This window comes from Xiphias gladius, unplaced genomic scaffold (genome assembly GCF_016859285.1).
Source record: "Xiphias gladius isolate SHS-SW01 ecotype Sanya breed wild unplaced genomic scaffold, ASM1685928v1 HiC_scaffold_1477, whole genome shotgun sequence".
NCBI classification, from domain to species: Eukaryota; Metazoa; Chordata; class Actinopteri; order Istiophoriformes; family Xiphiidae; genus Xiphias; species Xiphias gladius.
The window spans coordinates 331,131-352,685 of NW_024401807.1; the positions used below are offsets into that span (position 1 = coordinate 331,131).

Sequence of the window (21,555 nt, forward strand, 5' to 3'; positions counted from 1 at the left end):
TTTAAAATTTAAAGAGAAAAATGATTTGACTGGACTCACCAGCCTCTCTCAGGTGTTTGCGGGCTTTAGACTCTGTGAAAGAGGCCACCTCATAGAACTTAGAGTGGATGCGGGAGTGTTTGAAGCTGCTGAAGTGGACGCTTTTGCAGTAAACAACATAGTCTGACAGCTCTTTGGACAGATGCTGCTTTGACTTCTGAGGCAAAAGAAGACAAAAGACAGAAAAGAAAAGGCACTGATAAGTCCATAGGTAAATATATAAGAGTAGTTTGTAAAAGTAATCAGCAACTTTTGCTGGGACAATGCAAGAAAACATAGAGCCATGTCATTGAAGCTTCTACTGTTCCGAAGGGCTTCAAACACTATGTTTTACAGTAAATTATTCTATGAGCAGAGGAAACATAAAAATTCCCAGGCTTTCAGAGTTCAAGTGTTAAGGCAACAGGTTAGCTGACTCAAATGTACAAACACTGGCAAGGCAGTTTCAAATACACTTCATTAGAACGGCTTGTCATGGATTGTCACACTGCAAAAAACAGCATCAATGAAGATATGGAAAGATGGCTGGTGGTGTTCTACTCTTGTTTTAGTGTCATATGTATATTTGTGTCAAAAGTGCTCCACCGACACATACTACTCCCCACCACATATGACAAAGCTTACTGATACTGTATATGCTTCTGCTTTGGTAACATATTCCTAGTAACACATATCACTGCTGTAGCACTGACATATACTACTTCTTACATTAAATTAATAAATAAATAATATATTTTGACATAATACCCATTTGCATATAGTTACTGTAAATGGTTAAAATGGCACAGACATAATAATAATAATAATAATAATAATAATAATAATAATAATAGCAGTGGGTGTTGAGCAGGATCATAGAGGTTTCTTCAGTTCTACTAACTGATGGGATGTTCTGAGCTATTTAAGACTCTTTAGGTCATTAACAGCTTTGGTCATTGAGGTTGACCCATTAAACTCAACTGACTGTTACTTAAGTCCCAAACACGTAATAGGATAAACCCTTATGTTGCAAAGGAATCCTGGGTGGAAGCACTAGGCCCATCAAAACCTCGAGGCAACCTCTTCTTAAATTGTGTAAATGATACTCACCCACAATGCCAAGCAAAAGCAGCGGTGCTGCCTGGGTACCTTTTATGACAAAAAATATCAGAAGTGTGGTGGGCTCAAAAAGCACTATGACAGTGAAACCCGCAGAGCACCTCCACATGTACATCTGCTTGCTTCCAAATGAAAGCTGATTTGGCTGGTCAACCTAGGCTTTTGAGCGTCACCGCCCACCTTCACTTGTTTACCAGAGAGCAAAAAAAGGCCATCTCTCCAGAAACCTAAACATCCAACAGGGGCACCATTGAGTTCACATCACTGCCAAACCTGACGCTGACCTCACCTCTGATGACCATGTTGACAGGATCCCAGTATGGTGTTTTATGCTTCTCAGCGGCTTGTCAATAAACATGACTCTAAGTCCCCAATGATTCCTTTACTGCAATGGACATAAATGCACTTTCAACATCAAACATAATGCTCTAAAGTCTTATGACCAAAGCCTGTAACATCAATACAAATCCATATGACATGATATATTTAATGATAACTTCTGATGATGAGTTATGTTGCCATTCAAAATGCCAACATTTCAAGTGATTCATTTTTATGTTTTACGAATGCATCCAAAAAGGCCAGACTTGATATTAAATTTTAGCCTTACTTAAAAGACTCTACATGACAGTATTTACCAATAGAGGTGATTGTTGGCTGCAATTAGTGCTGTTCAGTTTATCAAGTATCCAATTTCAGAAGAAACTGTACAACTTCAACTTGCCCAACTTAACTTACTTTGACCTAGCCTGGCATGGTATGGTTTCATCGGGTGTGACATGACAGAATGGGAGGTCAGATCCTTTGTCCATCCCTTTTCAATACACAGTATGTCTTGTCTACTTGCGCAGTTGACATGCACAGTGGTGGAAGAATTGAATTTCCTTTAGTCGTGCAAGAGTTGATGTACATTGTTCCATTCAGTAAGATGCAAAAGATAAATATTATTTTTCTAAGTCCTGTGTTTTCAAGTTTTAAAAGGAGTTTAGTTCAGTTCACTTGAGATCTGGCCTGGCTGGGGGCAGGACACCAGTATCACGGCAAAGCGATTAAGCTTCAGTCTCTCTTTCTCACTTGTCCCTGCTTGCCTCTGTCTCTTCCTGCTATCACAGTGTCAACAGATCACCTTATCTAACACCCAGTCTCTGCTCCTTGCCCTTCAATCATCTGTATTTTTCATGAGGGATGACAGAAGTTTATGCAATCCTTACCTTAGAAAAGCAATTGAAAGTGCTGATCTGGTGCTTTCTCATTTATGTCTGTAATCTATATTTTTTTAATTAAAAAATTTGAATTACTAATATTTTCAGTGATTTACAGGCTAATATAGACTTTCAAATAAAAATGCAAAAAAGTTAGTTGGGATAACATCACTTTATATGCAAATAAACTGTGTTATACCTAATCACCTGCTTCTGTTTGTTTGTTCATTTGGTAATTTGTCAGCAGGATAACACAAAAAGTACTAAACTGATTTGCACTGAACTTGGTGGAGGGACTGGGAATGGATAAGGAAAGAACCCATTATATTTAGGGTCAGATCCGGATCATTTACTATGAATTTGAATTTTTTCTCTGTAGTCTCTTGCTGATAATTTTATTTGACATTGGCCTTGGCGGAGGTTCTACTGAGCACATTTTCTAGTTTCTTACATGTTTTTGCTGTATTTGTGTGTATAAATAGAGAAGCAATATTTTACAATCTCGTTAAATTGACAAAATGAGAAGTCAGACTTATGACTGAGTTTGTGGTAAAAAATGGAAATATTCATGTGCGTTACGGACACTTTAAAAGGTGTTAAAACAAAAATAAAAATGAGGGCAGAGAAAGTTGCCATAAACATAGATTTCAGAGGGTTAAATTTCAAAACATTAACAGTGAGCTGGGAGAAATTTAACAATTTAAAGTTGCTATAGTGCAAAATAGAAGGAAAACCAAGTAGTGTATCATTATATGTGTACTGGATGTTACAACAATAGTAATGAAAGATGGTTGTATCTTTATGTAAAATAAAAGAAGCAGACTGAGATTAAATGAGACCGTGTAGTTTTCTTGGAAGGCTTGGATGTGACAGTTCAAAGAATGGGGGTTGATACAGAATAAAGTAACGATTCTAATTATTGTACTTAATTTTTGCTAGATGGACTGGCATTGGCCAAACGACACAAAATCTTCAAAGCGAAGCCATAGTAATATTAGTAATAATGGTGGTAATAATTGAAAAGTTATAAAAAATATTTGGAGGCACTTTCTGCATCTTCTTATTTAATTTGTTGTTGCTTTGGCTTACAAAATAGATGAGCTACTGGTTGCCCATATTGATTTCTATCAATATGGGCAACCAGTAGCTCATCTATCTTGAAAAACAAGGGGCAAAGAAGAATAAAAGACACAACGAAAAATCTACAGAGTAGCATCACATTAAGGAAATACGGTGCAAAATGGTAAAAAGCACATATGGCACAAAGGCAACTGGCAAAAAGCACAACCGGCAAAGAGAAAGGTGCAAAGAAATCTGGCTGACATTGTCTGCTGTTGTGGCCCATCCACCTTAAGATTGGACGTGATGTGCATTCTTAGATGCTTTTCTATTCACCACAGTTGTAAAAACAGGTATATGAGTTACCCTAGCCTTTCTGTCAGCTCCAACCGGTGACCTCTGACCTCGTTCATCAGCATTAGTCGGACAATTATTTTCATATTATTTCAGACATGTGATGAAAAGGACAAATCTCCTGTTGCATTGCTTCAGGAATGTGGCCTTTGATTTATGGGAGGTATCTGTTAAGAAAGTGGGACAGAGAAGAAGGGGGAGGAATGCTGTGATTGTGTGTCCAGTAGGTCCATTGTATGACCAAGGGCTCACACTTTAATGATAATCATTTTTTTCTTCATGTTGTCTTCTATGAGGGAAGTAACAGTCAAATATTAATCAAAGATGAGCCCTATCGTGGTGGGATGAACTCTGTTCCAATCCATGGAGGCTTTGCTTGCTTAATCCCATTGTTCTTGTGTCCTTTTGACCCATGAGCTGGTCATCTCTCTGATGTGCTAAAAGCTGATCTGTTTTTATCCATTTGATGGTTTAATTGTGGGAAGGCCGGAAGGGACACCTTTTTGGTCCATAACTCTGAATGGCCATACAACGAGCTCTTTAATAGCTTAGGAACTGAGGTCAGCCCATGTCCGCTACAGCAGGTTGGGTCCATGGATTCATGCTGTTGACACCAAACTTGACCCTACCACCTGTGTGCCTCAGCAGAAATCCAGATTCCTCAGAACATGATACGTTTTTCAACTTTCCTGTCTTCAACTGTCTAGTTTTGGTGAGCCTGTGCCCACTTCAGCCCCAGATTTCTCTTTTTGGCTGACAGTAGTGGAACCTGACATGGTCTTCTGCTGTTGTAGCCTATCCACCTCAAGGTTGGACTTGTTGCACATTCTGAGATGCTTTTCTGTTCACCAAATGCAAAGAGTGGTTATCTGAGTTGCCATAGCCTTTCTGTCAGCTCAAGCCAGTCTGACCATTCTCCTCTGATCTTTCTCATTAGCAAGATCACATTTTTCCCCATTCTGATGTTTGATGTAAAAATTAACTGAATCTACAAAAAAAAGAAAAACATTTTGGGCTGCAGTTACATGCAATTAAAAACACAAGCTTGGTACCCTGCCTTTGTTTCAGTCATCTCTCTACTGCACACTTAACACATATACAGATAAAGGCATAAAATGTCCGAAAGAATGTTTAAAGAAAACGACAGATGTTACACTGCTGGTGTACAAACCTGTACTGACTGAAACTGATGCACATTTGGACAGCTACAAAATGTAGGTGAATAGTGGGTCACGTAAGGAACAATATGATAGAACTGTAAAGGGGTGGGTGTGTTGGTGGTTATGAGGTATCTATCTTGATGTCGATACACATGCTGTAAGTCAAATGAAAATTGTAATAGTGTCACAAAAGAGCATGATGCATTTCAAACCTCAAAAAGACTGCTGCTGGTCTGGATACCTGAGTTTATCTTCTTAATGAATTCAGACAAACAACATTCATGCAGCTGCTCTGCTCTTCAATATTCTGCCTCATATTCATGTATTTACATTCACACAGGGAACTGTATAACCATCCTCTTTACTTGAGGCAACCAAAAGCACTTCTGGAGCAGTAGAGGGTTCAATGCCACCTCCACTGGCACCTTGGCACAATTTTTTAAGGTGGGTGAAAGCCATTAAATGTGTCTACTGAAACAGATTAAGAATGCTTCACAGATTCTAACAGGCAACCCTCTAATCCATCCCACAGTTGCTGGAATTCTAAAGAATTTTGTAAATAACCTGGACTAAACTATGAAATGATATTCCACTGTAAATCACTAAATTAAATTAGTTCCACGTTCATTCAATACACACATTGAAATCAGAACATTTGACTACGCAATTTGAGAAAAAAGAAATGTCTGGTAATAATCAATGCATTCTCAAAAATGAATGGATAAACCCAACCAAACATAAACAACAAAACATATTATTCCCAAAATTATATAAAAAAAAAACACATGTAAAAAGATATGGACAAGAACAGAGGATTTACAGGGATCAATAAGGAGCAAAAAATCTACTAAATGATCAGCTTAAAAATACATATGTTCCATTGACCAAAAGACTTATCATCCGGCAATATGCAGGCTTAGTGGAATAAGAAAGAAGAGTAGTGGCACTATTAAAGAACAGGATGGAAGAACCATGAAGAAAATGGAAGAAAATGTGACCATGGATAAAGGATCTAATAAATGGAACAAAACACAACAACAACCAATGGAAATAAATTTAATGAAAAATATAAACCTGAATTAAAACAGAACATGAATGGAAAAAATGAATGGGAAAATGACAAAAAAATGAAGAAAAAAAAAAACAGAAAAAATGCAAAAAAAATAAAAGAAAAGAATTCCAAAAGAGTTTGCAGGTACCACAAAACCCAGGCGACTGGGTGCTACAGGGAGAATTGTTAAAAAGAAAAGTGGAGAAAAATTAAGTGGGAAGAAGCCAAAAGGAAATATCATATCAAACCCAAGTAAAAATTATAAACATTAAAGATAGCGGAAAGATCACACTGCACACAAAACACAGCGTCACAGAATGACACTGACAGAAAATGGAGAACAGGAAACTGCACAACAGGACACTACACTGAACAGAAATTGGAGACAGAGAAATCAGGAGAAGTGGACTTGACTGTCTAAAATCACAATATTAAAAGAACCCAGAGAAGAAATTACAAGACGCTAAATGGCAGACCTCATAATGCTATCTATTTCTGCTATGTGCTATGGTAACATCTCCCCTGGTATGGTACTTTTTCTCCTGGTATGGTTAAAAAGTACTGAAAAATAGTACTTGAACAACCAAAGTCCAAGAAATTAAAAATCAACTGAAAACATCACGTCCAAACTATGTTAAAACTCTGACAGGAAACTTCAAGGACTGAAAAAATATGTCTATGCTATAACTCCAACACCACATCCCTACGAATCTATCTATACGTTTGCTATATAGCGAATTGCTATTGGCACTATTGAAAATGCTATATGCAAAAAATGGCATAGCGGATTGGTGCTTCTATTATTTATACCCATAAACACCTAAACCCTTTAGACAATGACTACTGAGTATTAATTTACAAAAATATATTACAAAAGCTGTATAAACATTTGGCACCTCAGAATTTTTTTTGCAGAAAACATTTGGAGGAGTGAAAAGGCTGGACTCAGTTATAGTTGGTTATAATCAGTTATGCTTTTTGTCATTAATTATCATGGCAAGACCGCTGACAGAACCAGCAGCAACGAGACAGGCACAGAACCACGCCACACCACAGGTACGACCCACCGACATACAAAGGTTTTGCTGGCACTGACCCATGCTTTAGTCTGTCCCTGTCAACACAAGCATCCCCATACTCAACACACTCAAGACGAAAAAAAGGAGGCGAAAAAAAAAAAGAAAAGCAAAAAAGGCCAAAAAAAACTCAAAAAAGTAAAACAAAAAAAAAAACAAAAAGGAAAACAAAGGGAAAACAAACAACAGGAAACACTGAGTCAGGCAAAACAACTGGAGCAAACAGAACGAACTGGCCAGTTCCAGACAGGATGTTCCAAAATCGTAGATATCTCAGCTAGAGGTATTAGTACTAGTTGTTCACTAGTAAGGCCACCAAATAAATGACTCAGAAATCTGTGTAAAAATAAATGTGTAATAAAGACTGTCAGGCATGGGACAATGTATCCACTTACCATCCTCTTGGCAGACCACTTTCACGCACCAAATAAAAGTAGCAGGAAACAGGAGCCTGTCTTAATGTCTGTGTCACAGGGGAAAAAAAGAACAGAGGATGTAGGTTCATTCACATGGTTCATGGTGTCTCCACCTAGCAACAGTGAAACAACACACAGGGGGCTCATCATGGCTCTGGTGGCTCTGTGGTGGTGGTGTGGAGGACAGAACGATCAGAGATCGTTTTCCCATGGACTCATCAGGTCTGTCTGTGTGCTCTCTTCTTACTTACTACCAGTCATCCCTGAGCTGAATGAACCTGCTCACCAACAGCGATCGGGTGAGAAGCCCTTGTGGAAAAAATGGAAATCTAACACAACGAGGTTTGAAGCAGTTCATCAGCAAGCAGCAGCCACCCTCCTAAATGCGTTCCAGAAGAATAATAGCCGACACATGATTAGCCGAGAAAAGAGGGAGTGTGTGTCATTGTGGGGGAGCGATGTTATGCGTTCATTCCCCTAATAACACCGCTGCAGATGTATTCTGCACAGGAGGTACTGCAGCTGCAAGAGACAGTACCCCGATAAGTTTTGTTTCTTGACCCGTCCCCCTGAGACGGGTAGAGGCATCGATGAATTGTGTAGCTATGCAACAACATCTAACCCCCTACTGAAAAAAAAAAAAAAGGAGCAAGGCTGCTGAGAAAAACTCAGCGGGGGAGAGATTAACTGAGAGCACTCTCTGTCCGTTCTCCTTGCAAGTATTTAACCTCTAAGCAAGAGCCATTTAATCAAAAGGAGTGCCTTTACTTTGGGCTGGTCTGCATAATCTATTAAGTGTTCCATTAATACATTAAAATCCACTTCCGGATTTGCCTCAGCGTTGCATCATTAACCTAAAAATGACTGAAATTAAAGGATCCTGTGTCTATATTAGGCTGGTTCGTCAGACTGTGTATAATAGCCTTTCTGGGCTTGAGGCCAAAAAGTTGTACCACAACTTGCCCTACCTTAACCCTGCGACGGACGCTCTCACGGTGGAGGTTATCCTCATCAATTTCAGCCACCTCATCTTCATCGCTGACCTCCCCAGTAAGAGAGTCCTCCCCTATCCCATTGAAATTCTCCTCCAGTCCGTCAATTTTCTTGGCCTTCAGCAGAATCTTCCCCTTCAGATCCTGATAAGAAAGTCAAACGAAATCCCAGGGTCATCCTTAACATCCAGTTTCATTTTCAAACAATTCATGTGTGTTAAATCATGTTCAGAGAGTAGTTGTTGGAGTTGTTAAAACGGCCATATAAAATGGCTACTGGACTACTCAGTCATATTCTCAAACATTGCAGGAAGGGAAAAATATTGTGGTGTTGAATAATTCTAGTGCCAGTGTTGCATGTTGACACAGATCTTATGGCCCAAGAGGCTCTGAAAATCTTTGGGGTGAAAGTGAGGGTGCCCTCTGAGTCACTGTGAGCTCTGATAGTGTCTAAGGGATCAGGTTGCTTAACCAAGCAGGAGACAACCACTGTTAACATCACCTCCATGCTGGATCTCACAGCCATGGTTGATTGTTTTGTTTTTTTCATCTGTCATTACACTTTTATTAAAAATGTCTGACAGCAACTCTGAGAGGAAACATATAATGAAGTTTGACCAAATATATAAATATATATGTACATAACACAGTGACATAATTTTCAGAATTTTGCCTTTGTACACCACCACAATGGCACAATGGATTTGAAATGAAGCGATCAAGATGTGATTGAAGTGTAGACTTTCAACTTTAATTCAGGGGGTATGACAAAAATATAGCATTAAGCATTAAGGAATTACAGCCATTTTGGTGTGGCCTGTTCTCACATTATTTCATGACAAATTAAGCAGATAAAGGGTCTGGAGTTGATTCCAAATATAGAATTTACATTTGGTAACTGTTCATGGGAACTCTTAATATGCGGTACAAAGAGGTGTCAATGCAAGTGAAGGAGGCCAGGCTGAACAAACAAAACGAACCTATCAGACAAATGGCAGAAACTTTAAGAGTGGCCAAATCAACAATTTGGGTCATTCTTAAAAAGAAGGAATGGACTGGCAAGCTCAGCAACACCAAAACCCCTTGGAAACCAATGAAGACAACTAAAATGGATGATCGCAGAATTCTTTCCTTGGTAAAGAGAAACCGTTCGCAACATCTAGGTAGGTCAAGAGTACTCCCGAGGAGGTAGGCGTATCATTGTCAGAGTCTACAATCAAGAGATGCCTTCATTAATGTAAATACAGAGGGTTTACCACAAGGTGCAAACCACTGGTTGCACTTCACAACAGAAAAGCCAGATTACACTTTGCCAGAAAAACATGGGTTACGGGTGTTTATTGATGATGTGACCGCTGATAGAAGTATCAGGATGAAATCTGAAGTGTATAGGGCTATACTATCAGATTCAGCCAAATGCTGCAAAACTTATAGGACTTTGCTTCACATTAGAGATGGATAATGACCCAAAACAAAGCAACCTGAGAGATTCCCAAGGCAAAGAAATAGAGCATTCTTCAATGGACAAGGTAGTCACCCAACCTCAACCCAATTGAGCATCCTTTCATTTCCTGAAGACAAAACTGAAGGCAGAAAGACCCGCAAATAAGCAGCAACTGAAGGTGACTGTAGGAAACTCAAGATTTGGTGATGCCAATGGGCTATGGCAGTCACTGATTTCAAAGGATTTTCATCCAAGTATTTGAAATAATCCTTATATGTATAATTACGTTGGTTTATCCAATAACGTTTGAGCTGCTACAACATAAAGCTCCAGTGAGCTTTTTATCGGATTTTTACCACACTTCTGAGTTAAGAAGATAAAGCTGTTAAAATGAACATGGTGATGATGTTTCTTGCTAGCTTTGCTTTTGAGTCACAGCAAGGTGAGACCATTTGTTGTGGTATGCATCTTGAGCATTACTGTAACTTATTTCTATATTAAACTGAGGTATACCATGAAACAGTAATCTATTTTGTGTTTACAGCAAAACTTTGAATTGTAATTTCAGAAGATTAGTTAAACTGAACAAGTCTGGCCTTTATGCGTCAATTGATATCCAGTAATTTATGTTTAGAGTGATCAGCATTTAACTTTTAGCCATTACTAAAACTCTTATTTTATACATGTTGGCTACTTTGCTAATGTATTGGCAACAGGGCAGTGATGATTAGCTGACAAGATAATATGCTTAGCTAGCTTACAAGTTAATTATGTAACACACAAAATTAGATTTTTGAATCATAAATGAATAAACAGCACAGAAATTAAGAGTTATTTTAAAAGGTTTGTATATCCACACAGTTTTTTTTCAGTTAGCCATGGTGACCCAGTACAACAAATCTAACGGTTTAGTAAGTAAGGGTGATGCCTTTTGAATCACCACCCCTTTAGAGGCCCCATTTAAATGAATGCGTTGTTGTCTGCCTGAACACAGGTATGTGAATCTGTGTCCTTTCAGAAAGACTTTTTCAATTAAGTATAGAAACTGACTAAACCTTTTTTCTGCTGTAAAGCTAGCTGGTACAATGTAGAGTGAGGTAGGGTTAGTACAATGGACTGCACAGCTCACCTCAGGAGACGGAAGCCCGATGGGGGCCTTGCTGTCCAACGTGCTTTTCAGCAGCTTGTCACCGAGGATGTTGTTGAGGTGTTGGGCCATGACTCTCTGTTGCTCAACACTGCAGTGGTTCTCGATGGACAGGATGACTGGATATTCTGATACCTGGATGGGAGAGAGGATGAGGCAGAGGGACAGAGGGAGTGAGTGAGTTGGCAATTTTTACCTTGGAGAGCATTATAATAGAGGAAAGGTAATACGCCTGCTGCCATACACCTGTGGGTTGTGCCTGGCTGGCTGAAAGAGTGATAGATGAACGGACAAGGGGTCATGAGGCCAAGTAATCAGTTGCAGACAGATGCTCATACACAGCAGGCTCTGACATGCGTGTGAACCTGGCAGCTGTTCAAGGACAGAGCTCTGTGGCAGATCACTGGCTGCATAACTTCAGAGAGCTTTCAGATTATGTCTTGGATATCATTGCACAGTTGTACTCTCTCTTATAAATATACAATGAGAAGTTAAGTGATTTGTTGATACAGTTTCCCAAGACTATGGGAGCAAAAACAATTGCAATATCAGCATGAGTGGATTACAAAACATGTTTGGTCTACTTGAAAGGCCACATTTAGACCAGCGTGATCATCTTACCAAACAGGCTGTGAGTGTGTGACCTGTGTAACCTAAAAAGAATGTTGTTCCAAAACACAACTGTCTTTACGGTTGGGGTAGTCAACTTGTTAGAGTAGTGAACTTGTAAGGACAAGTACATCGGAAAACCACCTGCATATTTCTTAAAGCTTTTAAATAGACGTCTTGCTCTGGCAAGGGTTGATTTAAAAAAACCCTGATCTGGCCAATCGGTTGTTGGACTGAAACGCTGTCTTTGAATAAATGTTTTAGTTCCAACCTACGGACAAGACAAAAACTGTAACTACTGCCAGCTAGAGGTTAGCAGACAAGGAACAGAAAAAAAGGACCTGACCTTAACAAAATTCTTGTATTCTTGTAAACATCTATTTGGGCTTAAAGTTTTCCTTGCAAGCTAAGGACAAATGTGCGGTCCTTCAAACATAGAGTTTGCACTCACTTCAAGACAGGTAGTAATTTACAAAGTGAAATAACCAGTACAGGTGATGTTACCTTGAAGGCGTAGTTGCCCATTGCTTTGACAACATCCTTGAAGAGTATCTTTGAGGTGAAAGTGTGTCCGTGATAGACAATGGGCTCTCCATTGGCACCATCCCAGCAGTCCACTTCCACACACCGGCAGCCACGACTCAGAGCCCTTAGCAGCAAAGACAAATTCAGTCTTTCATAAATTTAATTCATTCATAAATTCCTTTATTCATTCATTTATTTAGTCTTTCTTTTTGTTCACTTTTCTGGCCACAAGTCAATCTCTTTTCTTAATGCCATAATTAGCCTGACGTTTCCATTACAAACTTTGATGAAATTTAATGAATCCCTTAAAAAGGATTTGATGTCAGAACTCCTACTTAATTTTATTGAAGTTTTGTTAAACTGACAAATGGTGGAAGATTATTGCAGGCCACAGTAAACCTCATTACCCCTTAGAGGCTCAATTGGACATAGAGAGATAGAGAACACATTAGGTAAGGGATTTTCGCTGAGGGAATCCCTGAAATCTATGAAATTATACTGGAGGTGGATTTGGATACAATCATCTTATAAGTTACTTAGAGTATCGCAACATAAGTGGTTCAGTGACCGTTGCCCGACCGACTCTGCTCTTTGTTCAGTTTTAAGCATCTTTTTTTCTATTATTTTATTTTTTTATATTGTGTGTATCATGTCTGTGTGTTCAGATGAGACTGAGTTACTGAGCCAATTGATAGTTGGTTTGACAGATTTATTATTAGGCGCAGCACTAGAGTATCTTTATGTTTTACCATTGGTTGGTTTTAGAAGTTGTTGTGATGAATGATGATTTGGTCTCAGTCACACCAGCTTCAACAGCAGTTGAAGTAAATGCACACCCTTTTTATGGAGAGTTCAAAGTGGTGAACTTTTGACACACTGACCTCTCTTAAAAGAGAACTGGTCCAAAATTGAACAAGTTGTCATATTAGCTGTATCTTACTATCCAATTTTATAATATCCTTTTTCTGCCAGAGTATAAACTGCTCCACAAAAGGGTTCTGGCATGTTACCATCTTGCTAGCATGTTACCAAGTAGCTTGCCAGCCAAAGTAGCTAGTCAACTAGCCTTGCAAGTAGTATTCCAACATCACTTATTTCGCAAGGATATTACTGTGCCACATTTTTGGTGTTAGTGTGCTCTTAGTTCACTCACTGCAAACATCACAGACAAAGACATTCCACCAGTCACATGATCTAACTTGGCAGAGCTCGTAAAGTTAATCCAGCAGCGCTACCTGATGTATCCTTCCACACTGCTCTGTCCTCGGAGCTGGTCCTCCATTAGGTAGGTGTTATGGGAAGAGGAGATGAAGTAATGGCACAGCGGCTGGCTCATGTCCTGGTACACACCCCGCCGCTGTGGGTTGAAGATCGAGCCCTCAGCTGAGCTGAGGTACATCAAGAAGCCATCAAATGTCATGGCATTCAGCAGCTTGGCTGGAAATACAACAGAGTAGTGTTAAAACGTTCTAACATAGTGCTGGAATACAACCTTAAATGGTACATTGACCTTAACCAGGAGGCAATAGGTAGATGGTAAGTGGAGTACTTCATGGGTGTAACAATCTGCTCTTCTTTAAAGTGGGAAGTCAACACTACAATAGTAGTTATCACAGGAAGGTTTGATCTAGTTTTATCAAGCTGGGATCGATAACCTCTGGAATAACTGTGTGGTAAGGAAACACCTCAGCACAAGACAGGAAACATCTGGATAAAATGGTATACACTGTGTCAAAAATCATAGGCCATGAGCTACAATCCCTCTTTGAAATCTACTCCATTATATTGTGGAAAAGGGGACACAAGATTCTACATGACTCCTCTCAACCATCTTTTTAACTTCCTCCCATCTTTTAAAAGACTGAAAAGTATCAGAACCATGACAGCCAGGTTCTGCAACAATGTTTACCCAGAGGCCGTTCATGCCCTTAATTCTTAAATCACTAATGTGCTGTTTTTATTACTAATTACTATTAAGAGGGTGTAATGGTGATAATACAATGGTATAAATCTTGGTCTGTGGTACATTTGTTTAATTGTTTAATTATTTATTATTATTACTTTTTTTAAATCTCTTCTGTTACGTCCCAAGGTTGGTTACTGTGTGTTATGTGAGGTTCTTTTGTTTGCTTTTGTTTTGTGTGATCTCACCAAAACAAATTCCTAGAGACTATGTTTGAAATGGCAATAAAGATCTAGGTAGATACAATACATTTTTTATAGTCCATATACCTGTGTCTGAGGGCTCATAGTGTTCAATGAGCTGCTTGGTGTGCTGCTGAATGTCGTCCTCTTCCAGCTGCTCCTCTCTCAAGAAGTCCTCCAGATCGCTTTGGGATAGCTTCTGGCCATCAACTGAGTACTCTTGGAAAACCCTCAGTACATCCTCACGCTTTGTCAACATCTTGTAGAAGAGCACAAACTCGTCATCTTCAAGTGTACCCGACTGGGATTTATCAGCCATCTGAGATATAGAAAGGAAAATAGTTCAAGGGCAGGTGCATTAAGACTCAAGAGGTCTTATATTGGCCCCCAGCTGGTGTTAAGAAAATTGTTACAGAAAGCAAACACTATGTTCAGTGCTCAAATCACAGGAAGCCATGGTTTCTTTGTTTTGCTCAAAACACATAAACCTCACTGTGAGACACTCACTGTGAAGAGACGATGAGCATGGTGTTCGTTCATGTCCACATTCATCATCTTCAGTAAATCTCGCACTTCCTTGAAGTTCATCCTGCCATCATTGTTCTTGTCTGCCTTCTTGAACCAGTCACCAATCCATCTGGGTACAACACTTAAGGAAAGTGTCATATTCAATATATAATTGGCAGATGACCCCATGGTCTCAGCAGTGCAGTCTTTTTTGACACTTCGATGGGATGTGTCTTTCTACCGTGTATCATTTTGCTAACCAAAGAGGAGGAAAACAATCAGTGAAAATGTCTTTTTCAGAGGTTGAGTGGACTGCAAACCAGCACACTCTTTTAAGGCATTGCTGGCACATAACTTAAAACACTGAGTGAAGGATACTGGTCAAGTTTTTCTCTCTCCCCCATGTTCTCCAGGTTCTCAATCAACTTCCTCAAGCCCTTTATCCAGGACTGTGCCTCCTCAGCTGACTCGGCCACCAGGTCCAGGTTGCCCCTGCGACCACGGAAGACCAGCGTGAAGCATCGTTCAGCTGGGAACTCATCGGCGATACTGAGCAACACCTCGGACTGGTGGCCCTCTCGTATTGCCTCCACATCACTCACGGAAACTGGGCACAAAGAAAGACATGGCATCTTAGACATGGAAGCAGAGTAAAATATAGCACATTTCATATATAAAGTGATATATGTGCACAGGGGATATCCAGGTGGTGATCGTCATAAGATAAACAACAAAGGATTAAGCAAAATCATTACAATTCATTACATTACAATCATTTGGCAGACATTTGGCTTTTGTCCAAAGCAACTTACAATAATTGCATTCAAACCACGTAGGAGCAGGAGCTATATATCATCTAAAATTGGGAGTTTATTGCTTTTAATAAAATGACTAAACGCACGTTCAGTGCTACAGTACAAATGCTAATCGAGATATATCATTTACATTGGTCAGAAGAAGGCTTTTCAAATCATGTTCTTAGGAAAAGAAAAATGGTCAAAATGCAAAGATACAGCAAAGTGACCAACTTGAATCTTTGCCACTGTGGGAAAACAGCCCTTGCCCTAGGTTTTCTCCAGAGTACCTAATGAAAAGGAATGACAAAAAGCAATAATTAATTAGTTAATTAGATTTTATTCAAAGGGTCAAATCCTCAAATAAAAGACAAATCATTTAAATATGTCTTATCATGAATTTCAGATGATAGAGATTTATAACTGGCCCCAGAAAATAGAATGCATTATGGTAGAATACTAATGGCGGATAAATTCAGTTCACCTTATAAACCTTTTTCACAGCAGACATTTTGGCTTGTCATTGCAGGCACTGGTTTAATTGATACCATTAAAAACAAATGCATTGCATTTAGGTGAGCCCCATCCAGGATAATAGTATTGTGCATGGTGGCTCACTGTCATGGCTTACTGGGGCACTTGATGGAACTGAGCGATTGTTAACAAAATGTATTTCACCTGTGCTGTTCCTTCTATGACAGGTCAATGTCTGCTGTGAAAAAGGTCTATAAGATAAACTTAATTTATCCATCACGTTATTCTACCATAATTAATTTAGTGATGTATTGTATAATTGGCATCACTATTTGTGTAATCACAGTTGTCATGTTGGGCACAATCTGTGACCAGAGACATCCATCATATCAGTGACTTGTGTTCTTACATGTGGAGTGGGCGTTGCCAGCCTTCTTTGACTTGTACCAGATGGTCATGCAGTCATCCTGCAGTTTGAAGTAGCGCTGCTTCTTCCAGGTACGAGACTTGATTTTTCTCATCACCATCCCCACCAACATGGACTGGAGGTTGTCATCCCCCTGTATGCCTGAAAAGAGAAAGATAGAATTAATATATATAAAAAATATTCTCCACTGCTCCACGGCCAGGATGGAATCCTCATTGCTTCTCCTGAATCTGAGGTTTGACGATCAGTCGGAGCCTCCTTTCCAGGAGCCTGGCATACGCTTTTCCAGGGAAGGCTGTGATACCCTGATAATTCAAGCACACCATCTGGTGCCCCTTTTCAAAAATGGGAACCACCACCCCGAACTACCAGTCCACAGGCAGTTCTCCGCTGGAAAATGGTGGTTTGCTCCCTCTGGTTTGGGGGGGAGTTTCTGCCCCAAGTGAGGGAGTTTAAGTATCTGAGTGGATTGACGGGCAGATCGGTGTGGCGTCATTAGAACTGCGGGCATTGTACAGGACAGGCAAGCTTTTGATTTACCAGTTGATCTACGTTTCGATCGTCACCTACGGTCATGAGATTTGGGTAAAAACCGAAAGAATTAGATCGCGGATACAGCTGGCTCAAATTAGTTCCTCATTTTGACCAGCCATTTGAGGTTGGCTGGGTTTAGCTTTAGAGATAGGGTAAGGGGCTTTGACATCTGCGGGGAGCTCGGACTAGAGCTGCTACTCCTTCGCGTCAAAAGTAGCCAGTTGTGGTGGTTTGGGCTTCTGATTAGGATGCCTTCTGGATGCCTTCCATTGGAGGTCCTACACGTCCAGCTGCTAGGAGACCCCAGGGTAGACCCAGAACATGCTGGAGAGATTATATATCTCATCTCGCCTAGGGACACCTTGGGATCCACCAGGACTAGCTGGAAAACATTGCTGGGGAGAGGGATGTCTAGGATGCCCTCCTTAACCTGCTGCCACCAAAAACCGACTTCGGATAGGCAACTGCAAATCCCATTTGTAATTTCATTTTTAAGTTTAGGTTGCACAATATCTACCAATTTGAAAATAAAAGGTCAATATTGCATTAAATTTCATTCACATTATGGAAATGTTATGCTTTGGTACATGCTGAAAATTATTTTTCTGTGGTGATTTCATTCTTTTTCAATTTGGCAGTATTGACGCCATTTCAAACCTCAAAAGTAAAACTAGATATTTACATTTAAATTTTTTAAGTTTTGTTATACATCATGCACAAAAAAATTGAAAATTAAATTTCAATTTGACTAAATGATTATATCTTACTTTTGCAGCCCTGGACTTCCATGAAAAAGCTTATAATCATGTGAGTAATATGACTTTAAGATGTTTACTTTACCAAAGCATCTCTATGGGTCTTAAATTTGCAAGGAAATATAATTAGTAAAGTCCTTTCATGCTGTGGATCATATTTGACATCTTAATTTGTATATATGTCTGCCTAGGTTTGTGTAAAATCCTTGACAACAGACTAATGTCTTTAAAGTTTGAACAAACTGGCCAGTATCATCCAGATATTGTTCTAACACTAACACCAACGTACATCCACATAGAGAGACAGGTTCAAACCAATTAGCTAACCAATTACTCTATATCATTTCAATTTAGAATTTATACATAGTGTCCTCAGTTTAATAATTCAAAAAAGGAAACCATAATCCCACCACAGGAGACAAGAACAAACTTACGGCGGCCATTCCCTGTGGAAGCCATTCGGTGTCTTCTCACACTGCCATCTAAAGAAAAGAACAGAATAGCAAGCAAATTGACAACTGAAAAATAGTTCCCGTACTGTCATTGGTGGGCTTTTTACTTATTCAGGCAACTTTATGTTTCCAAGCCAAATACATTTAAATATTATATAATAACTTCACGTTCAACTTTATTATCCCCAATGGGAATTCTGTCTTGTGGCAAGGTGAAGCACAGAATATGCACAGATTTGAGCATAAAACATACATAAAATACATGAAAACATACTGTATGTGTAAAATATGCTAAATATATATGCTAAATATATGCTAATATATGCTAAAACCCCAAAATTAAACCTGGAGTACACCCAGCCATCACCATCCAACCTAATCATCCATTTTTAATGGAAGACTCACCATCAGTTGACTCATCGTGAGCACTTAATGGTTTCATGGCATGAGATAAAAGAATTTCTCACTCTCTTACATCTCACCTAGCTACCAGCGGGTAGACACTCAAACTCTCCAGACCTAGAATGGAGAATTTGGCAATTTATCCGAAAAAACTTAGTATGTACATTTTTATACTTAAATTTTCACATTTTGACGAGACATATTGCATATAGAATAATGGGTAGTCTGGAACTCATGTGGTCCAATGGCACCTTACAGAGAGGTTCACTGTATCACAATGCCCAAATAAATCTATGTAGTCCAACAAAAAAACAAACTGTTGTAAAGGAACTCTCTCAGATCTGTTTCATGCTCTTGAAGTGAATCACACCCGTAACCCAAGATCCATTAGAAGAACATTGTCTCGGTGTCCTTGCATGAGATGCCTGTTCCACATGGCAGCTGCAGCCGCATTTTTCCAGCCTTCATCCCTGTGCTATTTACGATGTGACTAGGCAGCTCACTGAGTTGATCTGGATGCTTATTTGCTGCTCTGTTATGTTTTCACTGCATTCTGTCCCGTTCTGCACTTTTTGTTTAGTTGCTCTGTTGATCTCACTAAGCCAACTAATCTCCCCAAATCCCTGTCATGGTCTCAGCATTCCTTTCATTTATGACCTGAACTGACTCTGTGCTGGCCCAACTCATTTCATTAATAGTTCATTCTTATGTACAGAATGTGACTCATACACAGTATTATTGTAGCAAAACTACCTTGTTTCAACCTGAAGTAATGCTGTTATATTTAGCTAAGTGACTACTGGGTAATTAAATTACTGTAGTTCATTGAATGAAAGAATTATAGAGGCCAACACTATTAATACACAAAATATAGTAAAACAAAATACATAAAACAGACACAGATAAGCAGTTTTAAAGTTAATAAAAGGCAGATGACACACACAAAAAGACAGCATATAGTCAGGGGAGTTCTGAATTGAAATATTCACTCAGCTCTAAATGGACAATAGTACAGTTGCTGTGTTTCTCTGTGACATGTAATACATATACATAATATATCCACTCATTAGGAGAATTTATGACCTGACAGACAACCACATAACAAAGTTCTCAGTGTATAGGAAATGAATCTGTCTGTGTGCTGTCAGACAAACATTTTCATGCTATCTTTCCAAGTGATAACTAGCAGCATTTTATTTTGAAAGCAAAGGTCTGCTGATGATTCCCACGATTCCTTCCTTTACTGCTGTAAACATCCACACATAGGTCGATGTATTATAGGAACTACATGGAAATGTATCAAACTGAGCGGTCTTATTTTGCAGTATATATATACATAGAGAAATATATGTGAACTTCCTTCATAGACCTCCAAACATTCTAGTAAAAAATTGAGTAAAAAGGAAAAAGCAGCAATTCTGGAATTTCTACCAATACTGAAGAGAAACAGCTGGAACCTAAGCGGTGTGTCTGACCTGGTGCAGGATCATCCCTGAGTCCTGGTCAGTGCCGCTGGCTGTTGCTGAAATGGAAAAGATCATATGGTGCGGAGCTGCTGCCCTTCTTTATGCCGTGCTGCAGTGCTGAAAGCCAGCAACAACTGCAGCCTGACTCAACTCACTCACAGTGAGTTGAGTCCCCCCCCCCCCCGCCCCTCTCCCCAGCCCTCTCTCTCCAGATCCTTTTTGTCCGGTTGCTTGATTAACTGTTTGGCCCTGTTTAGCATTTCTTAAACAATTCTAAGAGTTCTATCTTCATCACGTTCCCTGGATAAGGAGAAAAGCTTGAAGCTGAAGAATGTGTTTGAAGTTGCCTCCTTGTCTATTTTGTATGGATGTGAGGTAACTAAGTACCTCTGAACTCTGTTGAGATCCTCTACAATACTTGGTGGAAGTGAAAGCTTTGCTTGAAATGAGGATCCCCACGTGAGCTGTTTATGAGAGGCAGTGCTTCCATTAGTACATGGTTTGGTCAGAGAAGAACAGGCCAGGTTCCTGCACAAGATTAAACATCAGCATGATATGATGATCCATTGGGCTCTGTACTCACATTGACTCAAAGTATCATGTCACTTTTTTCTCACCTGGTTCAAGTGGCAGAGGTGACAGATTTTATCAGTACTGATTGAGAAAAGATGATAAAAAAGGTATGCAGTAAGATTTAAATGTTAATGATTGTTTATTATCTATAGGCACAGGCAAGAAAGTTATGATGAAAGGTCCATAAATGTTGTTTGGAATTTTTCAGACTTTTTATAGATTATATTCTTATTAATTAAATTAGTGTATAATATTGAAAGACTTATAAAAGCTGGAAGTTAAACTGGTTTTGTCACAGTTCATTCATAGTTATTTAGTCATTCTTTGCTTGCCTTGCCATTCCACCAACTCTCCTGTTATTTCAGATCCTGCCACTCCCACCTGCCCTGCAGTAACTCTAGCCCTTACTGCCTTTCTATGTCACCTGATTCCCCACACCCATATGCTCATCTGTTCCCCATACCCTCGTGAGCTCCCTAATATATATACCAGCCCATTGCCACTTACCTTCTGTCAGATTGTCTTTGTGCCATTCCAACTGTTGCTTTCTAAACTTGTTTGTGCTATTTTCATCCCACAAGTTTTTTAAAACTCCTTCCTGGTTTTGGACTTAGCGTTTGGTCTGCCCCTTTGCCTTATTCGTGTGGTTTCATACTGGTTGTTGCTGCCTGCCTGCTGGCTTTGCACCATGCCATTCCCCTCTTACCTGCCTTTGCTTGCATTTCTGTGAATAAAAGTGAACTTTTTTAACTTTTACACTATCTCTGATTTGTTTATGTGAGTCCAATGTGTTTGTGAGCCATGACAGGTTTCCTAATAGTTGATTTCTTTCACATCACAGATCTGAAACTGCA

At 39.4% G+C, this 21,555-nt stretch overlaps 1 protein-coding gene across 2 annotated transcripts in view; it reads right to left on the minus strand.

Annotated features, from left to right (window-relative positions):
• The window catches only part of plcd4a (phospholipase C, delta 4a), a 29,955-nt gene extending 9,711 nt beyond the window's left edge, over positions 1-20,244 (minus strand). The window contains exons 1-11 of one of the 2 annotated variants that reach the window (XM_040123148.1): positions 20,138-20,244; positions 18,243-18,290; positions 16,502-16,660; positions 15,203-15,431; positions 14,825-14,954; positions 14,405-14,636; positions 13,408-13,609; positions 12,152-12,296; positions 11,021-11,173; positions 8,424-8,591; positions 40-193 (exon numbers count right to left, since the gene is read on the minus strand). In XM_040123148.1, coding sequence (XP_039979082.1) covers positions 40-193; positions 8,424-8,591; positions 11,021-11,173; positions 12,152-12,296; positions 13,408-13,609; positions 14,405-14,636; positions 14,825-14,954; positions 15,203-15,431; positions 16,502-16,660; positions 18,243-18,267 — 1,597 coding nt within the window. In that variant the 5' untranslated portion in view covers positions 18,268-18,290; positions 20,138-20,244. Of the gene's footprint in view, positions 1-39; positions 197-8,423; positions 8,592-11,020; positions 11,174-12,151; positions 12,297-13,407; positions 13,610-14,404; positions 14,637-14,824; positions 14,955-15,202; positions 15,432-16,501; positions 16,661-18,242; positions 18,291-20,137 lie in introns of both variants that reach the window. The other variant, XM_040123146.1, reaches the window with a different exon arrangement.
• Positions 20,245-21,555: the final 1,311 nt, after the last annotated feature.